The sequence below is a fragment of the Pantherophis guttatus genome, chromosome 1, assembly GCF_059756535.1.
Source record: "Pantherophis guttatus breed Tessera chromosome 1, ASM5975653v1, whole genome shotgun sequence".
In the NCBI taxonomy this organism is placed as follows: domain Eukaryota; kingdom Metazoa; phylum Chordata; class Lepidosauria; order Squamata; family Colubridae; genus Pantherophis; species Pantherophis guttatus.
In genome coordinates this window covers 153,220,730-153,239,807 of record NC_142063.1, presented here as the reverse complement: position 1 = coordinate 153,239,807, position 19,078 = coordinate 153,220,730, and the positions used below count along the sequence as shown (strand labels likewise).

Genomic DNA, 19,078 nt, shown 5'->3' with positions numbered 1-19,078 from the left:
GGAACCTAGGAAATGGACCTTCTCTGTTATGACTCCTGTTCTTTGGAATAGAGGTTTGGCTGGTCCTGAGTCCTGCCTCTGCAAGCCTTTAAATGATTTCTGAACACCTGTATTTTCCCCCAAGCTTTGATATAAGTTGAAGTATGTCTATTTGGTGTGCAGTATCTATTCCGATTAGGGCATGTTTGTTTTCCTCTTACATATACTGTTTATTTTTTGTTTTTTTATATTATATATATTTTAATCTGTACAATACTCTATCATTGTCAAGTTAGAGGTCTTACAATTCTAAATATTTTAACTAGTCACTGCTGCCATCTACTGGCTATTTTACATTAGTAGGAATAAAATATTTTTAGATTGAAATGCTTAAAATACTTAATGTGATTTTTTTTTCAGTTTCAAAAGCTTTTCTATTGTTCATCGCACTCTGAATGGAAATTTCACATTTGCAGGGAGTCCTTACTTAAGCATAAGAAATACTAAAAAAATGCAACCAGTGGAAATAGCATTATTTTATTTCCATAATAGTTTTGCTTTTAGAATTTCAAAACATATTGAAAATTTGCATTAACAAAGCAAAATGAAAGATCTTGCTGAATTAGCACTTAAGGCTTAATTAATAAAATTGACTAACTATTGTTTATTAAATTAAACAGTTCACAGATTAATTTAAATTAATGCAGGATCTAAAAGCTAAAATTAAATTAATGCAGGATCTAAAAACTAAACTTTTAAATTTTAAACATCCCATTTTGTTTTGAAACTGCCTACTATAGCATTATGGTTCTTGGCCTCTATAGGCAGAACTGTAGTTATTTACTTCAATATTTTCCATTTCCTGGTACTAAGGATAATGAGAACCCTCATGAACAGATGGGAACCATATGTGGTTAATGGTGCTCTTAATGGTGCACATGAACTACATAACTAAAATAATACTGAAAGTAATGACAATATTTCATATAAGGGATCAAAAATATTTGCCCTCGCAGAACTTACTAAGCAATAAAGACTACCAAACAAAGCAATGTTTACTTCCAAATAAAGATGCAGAAAATAATGCAGTTAATTATGACCCAAAAAAATCAAGCACAGAAATTTCTGGTGCTCTAATGAAGGCTGAGATCTTCCTTTCAATTAGAATACCTTAACACATTTGAAAATAAGCCCCAGCGTTCAGAAATTCCAGGGGTAGATAAACATATTATATGTATGCATGAACAAGGGGAACTAGAAAGGGACATTTATAATTATTTCATATGGACCAGAAATGTTACCTTTTGCAGTGAAATACCCCAAGTTTCTAATCTAAAATTTAAAAATGTAACAGCCAAATAACATGTGAAATTGCACCTATAGTCAATTTACCTTTGACTATTTTTTCAGAGAACAAATAATTTTAAAAACAAATAAAATGTGTATTTTTGAAACCAAGCTTACAAAACTTCCTAAATGCTTCTAATGCTAAAAAATATAGTATTTTATATTTTGTTTTTTAAAGTAGGTCTATCATTCTAGGTAGCTGTTTCCAAAATATATCCTTCAATTTTAAGACTTATATTAAAAGAAATAAATAATTTTTGCACCCAAAATAAACTACTTTATTCATTAAGAAATTGGCCCATTCAAACAACTTGAACAAAAACAAGTAGTAGTCACTTGTCTGAGATTGGTGGCTATGGAAATTGATTGAATGAATGAATAAGGTAGTTTCCTGCAATGTTGCAATGCCCTCTTGTGGCATAGTTCTAACTCTTTGTCCTAATAGGCAGTAACTATCTTCAATAGTTAACTATTTTACTTAAAAGAGTATTAGGCTTATAAGTGTTTTAAAATAAATTTTTAAAAAAACTTCAAATAGAAACGTCGGTTTCACGAGAGGGGTCCTATCAGTAGAATTGGAGTTATGGGATGTTTCCACTGGAGAAAATGATAGAAGGGATATAAATTAACTCTTATTTCTGGTACAATCTCTTCAAAAGTTTCTCTCAACACTGAAGTGCACTTAGCTAAAACCAGCTTGCTCCCAAATTCTAGTAAAAGTTTTTGCTAGATCATATTTCTACTCTATGAACTGACAGGCTCATTCTTCATTCAATCAATTGCTTAGAAAAAGAAGAATGAAAATATTTATTTGGCAACATTTAAATTAGGAGTAGCAATCTTAAACAATCCGGATGTAGTCAAAAACATCTGGAAGGTCTAGACTGCTAATCCTTTTGCTGCCTTGATTTTATATGTTAATGGAATAGTCTTAGTTAGTTTTAGTTGATGAAATATAAAGAGATGAAGAATTAGAAATCAGTAATATTATTCTAATAAAATAATTCTAAATCAGACAGAACAATGTGTTCTAAGAAGTTTCCTAAGTTAATTGTAGTGATAATGAACACATATCAGGTACATGCATGAGTAATTCAAGTTTCATGCTAAGGTTTAATTGCATGAAGGACATTTACATGACATTTTGTTCTGTATACTTCTTACCCATGGGAGTATCAGGTGTTAAACCCATGCTCTGAAGCAAAGCTTCTGCTTCCCGTCTCTTTTTTTCAAGGTCAGACTCATCTTGTGCAGGAAGGGCATCTTTCTTCTGATCAGTCTATGTATTTTATTAAAATGAATATGTCATTTCACATCTTTACTGTATAAGATTTTTTTAAAACAAAAATATTTGGTGATAATAAATACGTAATATTTTACTGAAAGTCTTACCTGGCTGTCTGGATAAGAAATTTTATAGCAACAACCCTACTTGGAGGAAGAGATAGATTCTTTTCTTTTACACTTGGTATTTATTTTCTATTTTTATATTGAGTATTGTTAAAATCGATAATAGAAAGTATCTTAAAAATGAAAATAGAAAAAAAAGAGGGAGAAAGGACTATATAAGTTCTAGCCATTTTTTGAAAAGTAGAACATAATTCAGGCTGTGCATTGTTTTTGAACACACAGAAATGCAAATGCAGCATCTGCGAAGAAGAAGCCACTTTAATGTGACTCATTAAAATTCAGATATTCCACAGAATGGAAATAAGTTATGACTGCTTTAATGACAGAGGTACGTGTTCCAAAATATCTACTGAATCTGAAACACTGTACATCCTTAGTAGCCATAGTGAGGTAAGTGAGGTAAGTGGGGATGAAACGATACCCTACAATTATAAGCCAAGACAAACACTTTCAACACTTTATTCCTAAAGATCAATGCAGAAAAATAGGACTCAGTTTCCAGGTTCCTATAGCAGTAATAAGGACTCAGGTAAACCTGCAATCAATAATTTACTTATACTGCAAATTAGTATTTGTACTTGTAACATAAATGGCCAAACAAAAATATATCCCAGATCATCAGATATACAGTTATTCAAAAACTCCTTCATATGGCCTTTATATAGGTTACTGATTGTAAGTAAAAAAATTGTTCCTAGCAAGTTCTCATGATTTTTTAGAATAATTTTGTAAAAAAAAAAAGATAATTTTACTATGGAACAAGACTTAGTAACAAATTAATTTGTCCACATTCTAGAAATATTTATTTTCTTTTGCTCTGACATAGCAAATTTTATTATCCCATTCCTCAATTTAGAAAGAGTTTTCACAGGAATTTAATATCAATAATAATTCTTAACATACTTTTTCAAACAATCTGTTAATTTCCAAGAAGTTCTAACCCTTGTTAAAATGCAAAAATCAAAAAAAGAGTTGAATGAAAAAATAAAGACACTCATGTATCTCTAGGATCCTTAAAAATTACTCAATACAGCAGTCAGAGTGGCTTATCTCAGAAGAATACTGCTGGTCAGGAAGTATACCACTAAGATGCATGATGATGTCAGTTTGAAAGTGTCACTAACTGAAGCTATTGTAAGATAAGAAGGCTTTTTGAGCATGACGCCTTGGTTATATTTAATCAGAAATATTTTAATTACTAGTAGTAATGTAGTGATACAGATAAAACAATACATATATTGAGCTATGTAAAGTCTGGGGAGAAAAATGATTCTATGAAATTACTAATGTTATTTACTGTATCTGATGTTGCTAACTGCATTCAAAATTTGACACATACTATTATTAACAAAAATTACTAGGAAGTTTTAGCATGTAAGCAAATTATCTGCTAGGTGTAATTTGAAAAAAAGAATTCTTACTTCCTTTTTCTTTCTTTCTTCTTCTTTTCTTTTTTTCTCCTCCCTTATTTGAGCCAAGCGTTGTTTCTTACGTTCTAACTCTGCCTTCAGTTCACTTTTATCAGACATAGTTAGAATCCTGTCAATAACATGAATCAAATATAAAATTAAGTATTTTTCTACATGTACTGGTATATCTATTAGTTAAAATAAAAGATGCTTACTACAAAATATGGTTCCATAGCAATAATGTATGAAGGATTACCACCTGAAATTTGGAACAAACTTTTGGCACCAAACTGTAAACTGTAAACATATTAATCTCTAGATGAATTTAATAAAAATGCAGAGAAGCTAACATAAAAATTAGAAACAGAGAAACTGGATGACAAAATTAATGGCATATGAATAGGGAACATTCCACTTTCATTTAAAGAGTTATTTATAATAATGTTTCTGAAAGGCCAGCAAATATTTTTGACTTTTATATATATATAAATTCAGTTGAATCACTCTTTGCCATAAACTTATCCTTTTCCTTTAATACATGTTGAAAAGAAGCCCTTACTATTAGGCAAAGGTATTAGAAAACTTCTTTGGGTCAACATTTTTAAGCAAATTGACTTAATAAATTATCCTTCTAGGAACTCAAAACGGACAAGTTTCCTTCATGTTTTGTGCTTTTCCAGATTTTTAAATGCACTTATGATGACAAAAATTTTATATATAAACATATATATAATAAAGATAACAGAGAAAAATATCGCTTTTTTAATATCAGGATAATTAAGAAATACCAGGACTATATATATTTGAACAAACTGATTCAATCAATGCAAAACGCAAATGATATAGATTTGTCTTTTCCTTCCTTTCATCTTTCCACAGCACCAGCTCAAGCATGCATATTTTTCTGCAATATCCTACTGGCCATGTTACAGTTATTATATATATTTACCTAGACAGATTTAGTTCATCTTGGCAGTATTGTTTGTAAAACTGAGTTTCCCCCCTTTATTCCAACACTGTTGAAGGATAGCCTCAAGGTGTATAAAGTCCTTCATTAAAGATATACATGGGCAAATGGACATGGCAACCCTTTCAACTAATCATTCCCTTAAACTGCTGACAGCAGTTAAAACAACTTTCACTCTGGAAAAGTATTTACATTTAGAAATGCCATCAGTGGAGAGACAGTTATTTGTTAAGTTTAGATTCGAACTTCTAGATACCAACGTTAGATTCGGCCGTTATCGGAAAATCCCGTATGACAAAAGAATATGCATATGTGGGGTAAACGTCGTGGAGGACACGGTGCATATAATATTCGAATGTAGTCTCTATCAAGAAGTAAGAAAACAATATCTGTCCCCAATTATAAATAAATTTCCCCACTGGAATATAAGCCAAAAATTAGCATTTCTGTTGAGGGCTGACTCTCCTCCCCTGGTAAGAGCATTCACTCGATACCTTAAAAGAATGACGGCAATACGAGCTAGTTATATCAAAAAAAATTTTATCGATTGTAAGGAAGATGAGCTCAGTTAGAGAGGAGCTATCCTATTTGGGTTATCTAGTCTTGGCAACTTAGCTATTGAAATTTGATATTGTAAAATTTTAATGTCATCTATCATATATTTTTAGATTGCTATTTTTGTAACTGTTTTATCTTTTTCCCTTTTTCTTTTCTGTTTTGTTTGAAAAGGCCTTCGGGCTATTCAATAAACTATACTATAAAGTCCTCTAGTCTTTGTCCAGATTCTCAGAGGACAGCAAGTCACCATAGGCCTTGAGACAAAGCCAACAGAGGCAGGATAGTAGGGACTAGTAGTAACAAAGACAGCTAACTGGGTAGGCAGCACTTTCATTCTGTAGCAGGTAAAACATTCAGACCCTAATAATACATTACTAATGACGTTTTGTTAAATCAGCGTCCGATCATATTGTGGCTGTGAATTATGGAATACATTTGGCATCTGGATCTATCTGGTTCCCAGTTCATGTTTACTGGGAGCTCAGATGGGGTTCTTTTGCTCCTTGCCTAAAGTGTTGACGTAAGTTTTCTTTCAATTGCAATTTTTTTAGGGCAGAGACATAAATGTGTTGCTCTTTTAAGCGCTCAAGATGCTTGGTTGTCCTTAATTACGACCACAACTGAGCCTGAAATTTATGTTGCTAAGTGAGACATTTGTTCAGTGAGTTTTGCCCCGTTTTAAGACTTTTCTTGTCTCAATGGTTAAGTGAATCACTGCAATTGATTAGTTAGTAACTCGGTTGTTAAGTGAATCAGGCTTCCCCATTGACTTTGCTTGTCAGAAGGTCACAAAAAGTGATCACATGACCTTGGGGCAATGCAAATGTCCTAAATATGAACCAATTGCCAAGCATCTGAATTTTGATCACGTGATCATAGGGATGCTGCAAACGTAAAACTTAAAGACTAATTTTGTCACTTTGAATATACACCAATCGGCATACATTAAAATGAAATTGCGTTGCATACAGCTCTCAAAGGGTCACCGCCCTCCGATATACACTACAGAAACATGACAAAATAAATAAAAAAAATTATGCATATACCTACATTTATATTGCATAGGTCAAAAGTCTGTAGAGATTCTCAGTCATCCAGGTCATGTTTGTCCCAAAGGTGCTTTTTCAAGAGGCAACTGGGATTTCTTTGGTTTTTTTTTTTGAAGACGTTTCTTGGATGAGAAGCCAAACGTCTTCAAAGAAAAAAACCAAGGAAGTCCAGTTGCTTCCTGAAAAAGCACCTTTGAGATAGTGCAAAGGTTGTCACTGGGAAAAAAAACGGTCATAAGTCACCTTTTTTCTCCCCAGTGCCGTTGTAATAACTTTGAACGGTCCCCAAACGAACTGTTGTAATTCGAGGACTACCTGTATTTCCCTCAGAAAAACCGCTCCGGAAATAGGAACTAGGGAATGTTTCCCGTTTGTGTATCTATGTGTGTGTGTGTGAGAGAGAGAAGCCGAGGACAGAGTTCTCAGAAAGAGGCGAGATAGGAGGCCTCACCCAGCAGCCTCTTCGGAAAAAACTCACGGGGACGACCGGAGGAATCACCCCCAAAGACACCCGGCCGAAATAAACAGAGGGTCGGCTGCCGGGCGTTGCCCGTAAAAAGCGCCCGCCCCCTCCCTCCTCCTCCTCCTCCCCCGCCCGCCTTATTCCTCCCCTCCCTCCCACCCCAACGGCCGTGGCTCGCGCCCTCCTCATCCTCTAGGGCCCCGCCCATCCGGGGCCACTTGGGCGATGCGGGACAACTAGAGGCCGCCCTGGGCCCGCGAGGCACTGATTTTAGTCAACCGGCATTGGCTCATCCTGCCCGAGGCTAACCTGTCACTTAGACCCTCCTCTGTTCAGACCGCTGCCGCCTTGTTTCCGAGGCGCTCCTTCAACAAAAGCAGGAAGGGACGGAGGAAGCCGCCGCTGGAGTTTCAAATAAGGGGAAAGCCGCCGTGTAAGGTCTCTTACAGGAGACAGCTCAGCATCCTCCGAAGGAGCACGCATGCGCGGAAATAACCCGTGCCGACGGAACAGGAGGTCGGTCATGGCTCTCGGTCGCATAGTTATACATATGATGGACGCGCATGCGCGTATGCGAAAGGAGGGGGAGAAATTCGTCCTCGTTTGTTTCGGGCCTTGCGGATGGCGTTTTAAATTTCACAAGTGGCCGGGAGTTTGTTAATTCTTTGAAACATCTTCTGCCAAAGAAGGGAAGAAATAAGGTTAGATTAAAAAAAAGAATGTCCACGAATGTCTCCAATGTTGTAAGTTCGATGCTGAAAGAGAACTACAGTTCCCGGCATGCGGTGCGGCAAGTCGATGCTGTCAATGGGGTTTTTCCTGCGGCACCTGTCTACGTAGGCCGGCTTGACAATGTGAATTCAGGATCCATCTTCTGTCTGTTGCTGGAAATATGTGATATGCTGATATTGGAAAGTTTGCTTTACTAGGGGCTCTCTGAAATTTTCCCCAGCACATGTAAATAAGTACTTCTGGGTTTTTTTCCCCTCCCCTAGGATTTTTGTGATTTCAAGCTATTGTACTGCTTGTTTATTCAGAAGTAAATTCAACTAGGAGAGCCAGTTTGGTGTAGTAGTTAAGGCATCAGGTTAGAAAACAGGAAACGGTGAGTTCTACTTCTGCCTTAGACAGGAAGCCAGCTGGGTGATCTTGGCCAGTCCACTCACTCTCAATTCTGAGAAGGAGTCAAGGGGCAAACTATTTCTAGAACACCTTGCCAAAAAAACCCTCCAGGGACTAGTCCAGGCAGTCTCTGAGAATTGGACACGAATAAATGAAAGAAAAATCAACTGATTTCAAAGGATGTTATTCCCACTGAAATAAAGTGCTGGATGCTACCACACATGGTTATCTCTGAGCAAACAATAGAACCGTGGATTTGAAATTCTGGAGGGCTGTTTGAATATTTCTGTATTCAACTGAGTCTTTATAGAAAAATGTCAGTCATAGCATATAACTATGCTTACTCCTATAACTAGGAGTAAAGAATCTTATTTATAAAAATCAGTACTGGTAGTCACATCCATCTGTAAGTAATGCCAGATGCAACTATAGATCGATAGAAGTTAGCATCTCAGATTATCTTTTTTTTTTTTTAAATTACCTATATCCTCTATGGCAGTGTTTCTCAACCTTGGAAGCTTGAAGAGGGATTCTGGGAGTTGAAGTCCACCCATCTTCAAGCTACCAAGGTTGAGAAACACTGCTCTATGGCATATTGCCAACATTCCAAATATATCCAGCAGCCAAATAATATTGCTTAGTGTGTTTATATTGTTTTTTAAACTGGGATCTCAACCATCAGTACTTTAACTTTCAGAGCAAAAGAATATTATAAGAATTCTTCACAACCATTTAAAAAAATCATCCTGCTTTATGCATATGTCCTTAAAATCACACACAATACCAAAGCTGGGTAAAACTTTGCAAGAATGTTAGCTACTAGCAATACACCAATAATCCGAAACAGGCTGGTCATTCACCAGAAGTTTGCAATTTATTATATGGATATTATGTATACTATGTAAGACAGGAAGTGAAACCAGTAATACAGAGCACGCCATTGTCAACTATGCATTTCTCAAGATTAACATGTTTCTAAATATGTTTTGTGCTTATGAAATAATAAAATTATTAGTCTTTAAAATGCCTCCAGACTATTTGCTGCAAAAAGTTATCATGGTTAACGAGCAATTTTACCCCATTAATTCCTGGCCAGGGATGGTGTGAAAAATCCCATCTTTTGTGGTAGTAGTAGAACTCTCAACAGCTGAGTTCAGGTTTTGCAAATATTTTAGGATGCTGACTATCTTCAAAGAAATCTAATAAAGGAGCTGTGGAACAAGGGTATACTAAAAAGTTATGGTTTGCTTATACATGGTTTTTGAATATCTTATTGGTCAGGTTCATATAACATGCTAAGCCATAAATAATGGCTCACAAACCACAATGGCTGGGTTTACACAGCACACTAAGACAAATCCAAACAAATCTTAGTATTGTTTGTTGCATGACCTGGGCTTTTCAGAACATTTGCTCCAATATCTTAATCTTAAATTTTGTTAAGATGTTTAAATATGCTAATTAACCAGAATTGAAATTACATATTTTGACCTTCATCAAAAAACAATTTGTGTCAGCAGTAGGGAAATAACCTTGGATGACAGTGCCAGAAATAGTTGGCAATCCTTTTGTTCTCTTGCCTTAGTAGACAGCTAATACTGTTTAAAAGCAGGTTGACAATGAGATAGTGAAAAGCATTTTATGTCTTCTGGTTGGGGTGAAGCAACCTAACACTGTAATCCTGGTGTCAGTTGAAGAAATATCTTTTAAACATTGTCAGTCTTTCTGACTGTTAGTAGCTTTATTATCATGTTAAGAATACAGTTGTCCATCATTTTCTATAAATGGTTATATATGATGTTTGGTATTGTGAAGTCTCTCATCACCACCCACCATAATATTTGTGCATACAGAAGAAATATGATTTAAATATTGATATGAAATGTCTGTTTATTACAAGGAATCCTGTAATGAAGGTTCAGCTGATACTGATCCACAGGTTTTCTATTGTTGGAAAGAAGCTATCAGTAGAGGAAAAGAAAGGTTTATTCACCACAATTTTTATTAATCTTTTTGGAGGGAAATGGACACCACTAATCCAAATATTAACCTTCCCCTTTCATGGATCATTTTATTTCCACTAGATTATTATCTAGACTTCTGCCTGGACTTCTGCCAATTTATATTGTTTTGTAGAACTTAAATGGTATCAGCTGATTCTACTACTGAATACTATTTACTATTAAAACTGCTCCAAGAAAATACTTAACTTGGTGGCTACCTAATCAAGGTCTCTGTAACAATACTTCTATAATAGTGGAGATACTTTTTAATCTTAAAATCAGAGACTAGAAAGACATACTTAAACCGTTTGTCCTTATTTTTGAGTAAATATATTGGATTGGAACATTATTTTTAGTTATTACTAGACAACATTTCAGAAATATTTCCTTACTTAAACAGAGAAATAGTATAACCATGGCTGGGGCAAAATGCAGTAGGAGCAGGCGTGACTTCTGACTTCCCGTGGGCTTCCCCATTGAGTTTCCTTGTGAGAAACTGGCACAGAGTATTGAAAATCCCTTCCTTCCTTCCTTCCTTCCTTCCTTCCTTCCTTCCTTCCTTCCTTCCTTCCGTCCGTCCTTCCTTCCTTCCTTCCTTCCTTCCTTCCTTCCTTCCTCTCCTCTTTCCAGCAGGCAAGTAAGTAGCTGCTGCCAGGTGGAGGACTGAAGGAATGAGTAAAGAAATGTGTGTGTGTGTGTGTGGTCAGCATGAGGTGAGCAGAGGAACTGGTGAAGGGTGCACTATTTCTCCACTGACTTTCTCCCTGCAAACTTCCCACAAATGGGAAGGTGACATGGAATGTCAGCAATCATATCAGTTCCTTCTGGGTTCCCCACTGACTTATGAGAAGCTGTCAGTGGACATTGAAAAGGAGTATCACGTGAGTAGGGCAGCGTGGCACAGCACTGAATAGCAGCTGAAGCAGAAAAGAAATCCCCAAATTTCATTCCCTCAGGAGTACTGCGTGCCAGGGTTTTGTAAGTTAGTTCATTTGGGATACCTTTGTTTTGTCCTATGATGCAGCGTTTTTTCCCACATGAAGGTTACAAGCTATTAAAAAGACACCAGAGTTTTAGGAGTATATAGATAGATATTTTGATAGATAGATAGCACTAATGAACATTTGTTGGAGTATGAAAAATTGATTGCCCTGACCAAAAAAATTCAGTAGCACAGCATGTTCCCCCTTGTTTTCAACAGGATATGAGGCAAAAATAGGTGTGTTGAGTCTTCACTAAACTAAAAGCACTTAATTTTGTTTGTAAACCTCATTATCTCTATAATTTTTTTAAACTGCAAACTTTTGTTACTGCCTTACTTCTTGCACTTCTTGCTATCTCATTAAATAAATATTAAAAACAAAGAACAATATGTTAAAAAGGCTTCCACTCATCCTCATACATCTTTTTTTTTTTTTTTGCTAAATAACACTGTGAACCAAGGTATTTGAAAATACTCCAACTGGGCATTTTCTTGAAATGTCATCTATAAAATGTTCCCGAGGACCTTTCATTTAAACTTATAATACTAATACAAATTTTATATATTTCCATTAAGGGGACAAATTACTTTTGACAGAAAGAATCAAAGGCATTCCAGAAGGGATACGCCATAGTAATGATAGCAAGGGAAGGGTAGGAGGTGGGAGAAATTGATGGACCAGTTCCAGTTCAGAGAATTGAGCACTTTTCATTTTTGCTGGAAATAACATAAATGATAAAACCTTTGCGCCTCGGTTTCACATCTGCAGTTCTCAGGTAAAGTAGACACTGCTAAACGCATCACATTTTTGACATTAAAATGAGTAGAAAGTTATTTCCTTCTCTTTCTTCCTGAAATGTAGTCAAGATTTTATTGAAATAGATGTATATGGTGGTGGAGGGGGAGGTAATGATTCAGATGACAACACCTCAACTAGAACCTTATTGCCATTCTATCTTCATGCTGATTAGAATCCAGGTTGTTTATAGCAGAGCCATTATGAGAAACCGGCAAATACTTTTCTGCCTCAGTGGAAATGAAATCTTTCTACTGAACACTTTGTCCCAGTGAATTTTGCATTTGAATCAGTAAGGTCATTGCTTTGCATAAGACGATGTGGAATATGCTTTGCTGGGCTTCGAAGGAAACTGATCCTTTACTGGGTTGAATGGAATATAGGGCAGGAAATATTTGGTGATAATTAGTTTACTTGGATAAGCTGGTGAATGTGGGGTCATAGGGAGATGTTCTGCTTCCTTATTCTCTAGCAGCAAATGCTGATTATTTCAACACAATTATTCCAGAAACAGTGAGGCTCTCCTGATATTAATTTGCCTTTCACTATTAGCTGTATTGATTTTTACACTGATGTAAAACAGCATTCACTCCAGTGACCTTCAGATGTTTGGGTCTCTTGTACGCGAATCAGGGTATTCGGTAGTTAATATTTCTACAAAGCAATGAAGGAAACTCATTCTGTTTACATTATTTATTGGTGAGTGCACATTTTTTAATCTGCATTCAAAAGCAAAGGCTTCCCTTAAGCGATTAGAGTGTTTCTTCAACCCCATAGCATCAATTGTGCTATTTTGTGTACTGTAGGGAGGATGTGAAAAAGAGAAAGAGGGAAAGAGATGTGTCTGTGTATGTATATGTTTGTGTAGCCAGCGTAGGTATGGCAAGGTGTAAGGTGCAACAGTTAAGGTATTGAATCAGAAGTGGAAAAACCCAGGTTCTACTCTTCCTTTAGGCATAGAAGTTGTTGGATGATTTGGGGTTTATTATTCTTTAAGTCCTAGATTGGGATGTAAAAAAAATCTATTTTATTAATCTGCACCTGTGTGGTATATTATGATCTATAACCTTTAGTGAAGTAACCATTGACCTGCAGAGGACTGATTTGGGGTGATAATATTGACATCTGTGGCCTCAAACATTTATTATGTAGATTGTTACTTTTCCTGGTTTGTTTTAGTCTTTACATGTTGCTGAGTTGTAGCCATGAGATTGGGCAATTATATAAATCATACAGGTAGTCCTCGCCTCTGCCCCAAATGCTAATTGGGACAACTGTTGTGTGACACAGTTGTAAATTGGAAAACCATGTGAATGTGCCCTTAGCTATCACAGTTCTGGCAGTCACAGTTGTTTTCGTTAAGTAAGGACTGTGAGGTTCATTAAGTGAGGACTTCAGTTGACTGCGACTTCTGCCTTCCTACTGGTTTCCCCATTGACTTTGCTTGCCAATATAAGTTTGAACAGTCGTTGAAGAGTAATTGGTAAACAAGAACACATGTATCTATATATACATATAGAGCAGTGGTGGATTGCCCCCGGTTCGCACCGGTTCTATAGAATTGGTAGTAAAACCCCACCCACTGACCCCTATGTTACCAAAATGTTTCTGCGCATGCACAGAAGAGCGCGTGGGCACGCAAGTGAAGCAAGCACACATGACCCCGTTGCGAACCGGTAGTAAAAGTAAGTAGAACCCACCCTTGATATAGAGACATACTTATAAGCATAAATATGCACATGCACACTCAAACAGTGTCCATTTTTTTCCTACCTTAGCAGTGAGTCTAAAAAAAGACCTGCTTTTTCGATTCATTACATAATTATTGGTAATATATTTGGTGAGGCTGGATCATACAAAGTCATTAACTAACATGTACCAATACAGACACTTTCTGCTTTTTATTGGGGTAATAACAGTAGCATTAGAATCAATTGACCCCATCAAATAATTTAGTAAATGTAATTATGGTGGGAGGTGATAGCTGTTCAGAAGGAAAACTTTCCTGTTGTTAAATGCAATAAAACCAACAGCTGAAGAGAGCTTTGAAGTTTATCGATCAGTGATCATAGGGTGTTCCAGCAATTTATCACGTTGGTTTTCAAATATTTCATTACCTTTTCCTGCATACTTGTTAGAAATACACAGTGGTTGATTTAGATAAGAACAGCCTTGTCCTTTATACTTATTGCTTCTTTCTCACTTCTTTCTTTAAGAATTGTACTAGGCAGAAGTTTGAACAGAGAGCTTGTTTCTAATTCTTGCACAGTTTGTGCGTCTTATAGCTTATTTCCTTCCCTGCCAGGACTATGTTTTGTGCAATTTATCTGCAATTGTAATGGCTTTCATTGTTTTCTGTGGTCCACCTTAAATATGGCTTTGTTTATGTCTGCTAATGTTTACATTATACGGGGGTCCCATGTTCTCCATCAAATCTTACATCATGATGTTCAATACACTGGATTAAACAAGAAAACCATTGAACCACATTGTAGTTCAATCAACACAGGTATTTGTAAATGGGGGAATATGTAAACATGGTTGGTAAATTGTGGTTAATGGTTTAGTGCAGGGTATTTGCAATACCATTGCTTCTTCAAAAGGAATTTGCTCCCCATCTTCCCTTGTTCTTTTATTTCCAATTATTTTTCAAACTGACTGGGCATCGGTTTAAAAATATCAATCTGAAAATAATCAGAGTGGTTTGCTACAATTTGGAATTGTTAGTCCTCCCGGGTAAACCAGACACTTTATTGTAAGGCTTCATTAACAGAATCTTGCCAGTCTGGAAGCAGAAACTTCCCACTGCCACTTTTAACTGTTTAATCCATGATGGCAGATATTTCCTAAATTTCTTCCTTGGACTGTTAATCTATTAAGGGCTCCTGCCCCTCTTGTCTGATAGTTTTCTAGGCAGCATCTCTTCCTCTTATTCCCCAAGGTCATCCACACCAGGGCTGGGTTCTAAATTTTTTTACTACTGGTTCTGTGGGCATGGCTTATTTTGTGGGCATGGTTTGGTGTGGGGGGTAATGTGACTGGGTGGGCGGGGCCAACTTTTTTTTTTTTAACTTTTAAAAGCATTTTTTCTACAACCTTAAGAGGTTGCAGAAAAAAATGCTTTTAGAAGCCTCTGACAATCAGGCAACTCAGCTGGCTGAAGAGGTTGTAGAAAAAATGCTTTTAAAAGCCTCTGACAGTCCCAGCTGAGCCACGCGATCATCAGAGGCTTTTTTTTTACTTTTAAAAGCATTTTTTCAGCCAAAGAGGTTGTAGAAAAAATGCTTTTAAAAGTAAAAAAAAAGAGTCTCTGATGAGGTGGGCGGGGTAAGAGAGCAGCAACTGGGCCGGGGACCGGTTCGGGGGCATGGCCAGCCAATGTTATTACAGGTTCTCCGAACTACTACAAATTTTTACTACCGGTTCTTGCGAACCAGGAGCAACCCACCACTGATCCACACACATTCCATTACATGAATAGACCTTTAGAAAGGAATAAATATTTCAACACCATTGCAACAGTGAAATCAAGCAGTGTGCATCATGAGTCTCCATTATGCACTAAAAAAAAGTAATGGTTTCTGGCAGGAGAGGCAATATTTGACATCATGGCATAGCATGTTTATCATCCTTGAGATAATGGCCTTGCTATTAGCCACTCTTGGTTGGCTTTTCAAACTCATGGGCCTTGGCATTGCTATCTCTGCCCAGAGCAAGCCAAAATTGGATTCGGGAAGTATCGCCACATTCTAGCTCAAGGATTGGCTGCAATATTGTTCTGTTGGGTGCCATCTGGGGATGCCATGCTCATACATGTTATATATGTATATATGCATGTACATAGAAATACCCTATTTTCCCCAAATTAAGACATCCCCTGATAATAAGCCCAATCGGGCTTTTGAACACATGGCAATAAGGCCAAGCACTTATTTCAGGGTTCAAAAAAATATAAGACCAGGTCTTATTTTCGGGGAAACACAGTATGAATACATTTATTTTGATGTGGCTAAATAACTGTATGGCGCTGGGCTAGTTCCACCCCACCAAATCTGTTAAGAAGATCTGGTTTTAAACCATTTTGGATGTGCTATTCATTACCAGAGAAGCTTAATTTGGCAATAAGATTTCCTAAATCCATTGAGGATTTGTTGTAGTACTCCAAGGACTACAGTTTTTCTTGCATGTTTCCTCACTGTTATTTTAAAGTGTAAGCCAGCACCAACATTTTATTTCCAATCCAAACTAATTTGCTTAAATAAGCAATCAGAGTCTGAACATTTGCTTCTCATCACAGTGAGGCTGATCTACCATAATCTAATTACTGTGTCAGAAAACTGACAAGCAATTTAACCAACAATGAAAATATACTGTAAATAACACACACATGTAATACAGTTGGGATTTTTTAAAAAACTTTAGATCAGTAATTCTGATTATTTTCACAGCCTCTCAACAAATAGTATTTGGAAAGAAGCAATATTTGACCTCTTGTATTTAATGCTATCATATTAGCAGCTTGATTTTAAGAATGGTTCTTCTACAGATGTGTGTTTGGATGGGCTTCACTGGTCAGCCCAAAATAAACCTTGAACCGTTTCACCCGTTTTATACAAATGGTACAGGTAGTTCTCGACCATATTTGAGCCCCAAATTTTTGTTGCTAAGCAAGACATTTGTTAAGTGAATTTTGCCCCATTCTAATGCCTCCTCCATAAATGAATTATTGTTTGTTTTAGTTGCATGTTACTTGTTACAGCCCTTTCTCTGGGAACTGAAGTTGGTTCAGTAAGGCTCTCTCTTCATTTTATCCCTACCACAACAAGCTGGAAAATATACCAGAATGAAAGTGATTGGCCCACACTCATCCCATGATAGTTTTAATAACTGGGGTCTCTAACCTTAATTTAATAGCTTAACCCCTATAAACAATGTTTAATCAATCTTGGGAAATTCTGACAATTGAAATTCACACTTCTTAAAGCTGCCAAGGTTGAGAAACACTGCTCTATATTACACTAGCTCTCTTCCTGTTATCCAAGATACTGCTTATAAGTGCTATGTGCTTAGAGCTCAAAGTATTGTTAGAGACCCCACACACCCACTTCACCGTATGTTTCTGTTGCTCCCCTCTGGGGAGGTTTTGAAGTATCTATAGCAGGATTATGTACTGGATTCTGTAACAGTTTTGTTTCTTATGCCATCTGTCTTGTAAACTTGCAGGATTCTTTTTTTACGCCATGTATATGTATACATTTGAACTAGACTCTGATGTTTTCTGTGTCATATGTGTGTGCGTGCGAGGGGGTATACGTATAATGCTTATCTTTTGAGAGCTGAATGCAATAAAATTTCATTTTAATGTATGATGATTAGAGTGCATTTAAAGTGACAATAAAGATTCTATTCTATTCTATTCTATTCTATTCCATTCCATTCCATTCCATTCCATTCCATTCCATTCCATTCCATTCTTACCATGGGGGAAAGTACAGGTAGTATTAGACTTACGACTGTACAGGAGCCTGCCCATTATGGTTGTAGGTCGTGACAGTCTTAAAGTGGGTCATTACATGACCAACTTTACAACCAATGATTTTACAACCTTTTTTGTGGCACTCGTTAAGCAAATTATGTTAAGTGAATTGTTAAGCAAGCACTGCAATATTAAGCAAATGCACTGTTTGCCATGGAGTGAAGTAAACACCAGTTTTTGGCAAAAATGTAAATGTGACCACAGGATGCTGCAAATGGCCGTAATTGCAGACTAGTGCCAAGTGCCCGAAATGCAATCATGGGACCACGAGTGGGCCTTTAGAATTTCGGAACCAGGTTGTAAGTAACTTTTGGAGTGTCCATCGTAACTTTGAACGATTGCTAAGCAACCAGTCATAAGTCAAGGACCACCTGTAAATGCAGTCTTTCAAATCTGTTCTGCTGCACAGTGTAATATGCCAGTTGTTCAGTGATGTTCTAACCTCCTCGTTTCTTAACTGGTTCTGTGTTGAATCAAGGGAACCAATAGAGCAGTGGTGTCAAACTCAAGGCCCGGCCCGCGGGGCCACCCTGGAAACAGCAAAGTACTGGCCTGCAGTGCCTCTGCCAGTGAAAACAGAGCATGCCCCTCCACAAGCTCCGTTTTCGCTGGCAAAGGACTGCAGGAGTTGTGGCTGAAAATGGGGTCTGGGGGGCGTGCATGACCCCCCTCTGAGCTCCATTTTCACTGGCAGAGGGCTAGCAAAACAAACTAAAAACAAAACAAAAGGAGAAATGTTTCCCCTTTTGCATTTGAGCATGCAAGAAGGGACAGGAAAGGAGAAAGGGAAAAGACAATGAAAAAGAAGGAAAGATGGGAAGAGAGCAAGAAAGGAAAAATAAGGAAAGGGGAAGGAAGAAGAAAGGAGAATGAAGAGGAAAGGAAAAAGAAGAAAAGAAATGGAGGGAGGGAGGGAGGAGATTATAATGAGAATAAGGTAGGGTCTGAGGGAAGTCCTGCCTTAGCACTTGGCCCCCACAGGTGCCCCCCGACAGGAATGATGTCAAGCTGGCCATGCCCACCCTGGTCTCACCCACCTTGGCCACGCCCCCCCGGTCAAACACCCCCCCTGATGCGGCCCTCAATGATATTAAGTTTGATATCATTGATATCATGTTCCATATTGGGAAGGGATGTGAGGACAAGAAAGGGATAGTGGAATAGATGCCAAATCAATTATTTTATTTCACTGCCTCACTATATGCATACCAGAAAAGTTGCTGGAGGTGAATTATGAACTGAATACCACATGTATGTGGTAGTGCTTTTTATTAAACGAATCTTGCCTTGTAGTCTAGGATAGGTGGATGTGACTTTAGTAAAAATCATCTACCCTGCCATATAACCTCCAGATACATTGATTATAATGTCCATAATTCCAAAGCCATATGATTAATGTAATTATGGAAGCCGTGGTCAAACTCACCTGGAGAATGACAGGTCGGGAAAAGAAACTG

The 19,078-nt window shown here is 37.1% G+C and overlaps 1 protein-coding gene across 10 annotated transcripts in view; it reads right to left on the bottom strand.

Annotated features, from left to right (window-relative positions):
* The window catches only part of DYNC1I2 (dynein cytoplasmic 1 intermediate chain 2), a 38,671-nt gene extending 30,762 nt beyond the window's left edge, over nt 1–7,909 (bottom strand). For 4 of the 10 annotated variants that reach the window (XM_034427279.3, XM_034427287.3, XM_034427284.2 and 1 more), the window contains exons 1-3: nt 7,492–7,909; nt 4,158–4,275; nt 2,491–2,605 (exon numbers count right to left, since the gene is read on the bottom strand). In XM_034427279.3, the coding sequence (XP_034283170.2) occupies nt 2,491–2,605; nt 4,158–4,265 (223 nt within the window). In that variant the 5' untranslated portion in view covers nt 4,266–4,275; nt 7,492–7,909. Of the gene's footprint in view, nt 1–2,490; nt 2,606–4,157; nt 4,276–7,034; nt 7,344–7,491 lie in introns of those variants that run through there. The other 6 variants (XM_087884771.1, XM_087884774.1, XM_087884804.1 and 3 more) reach the window with 6 other exon arrangements.
* Nucleotides 7,910–19,078: the final 11,169 nt, after the last annotated feature.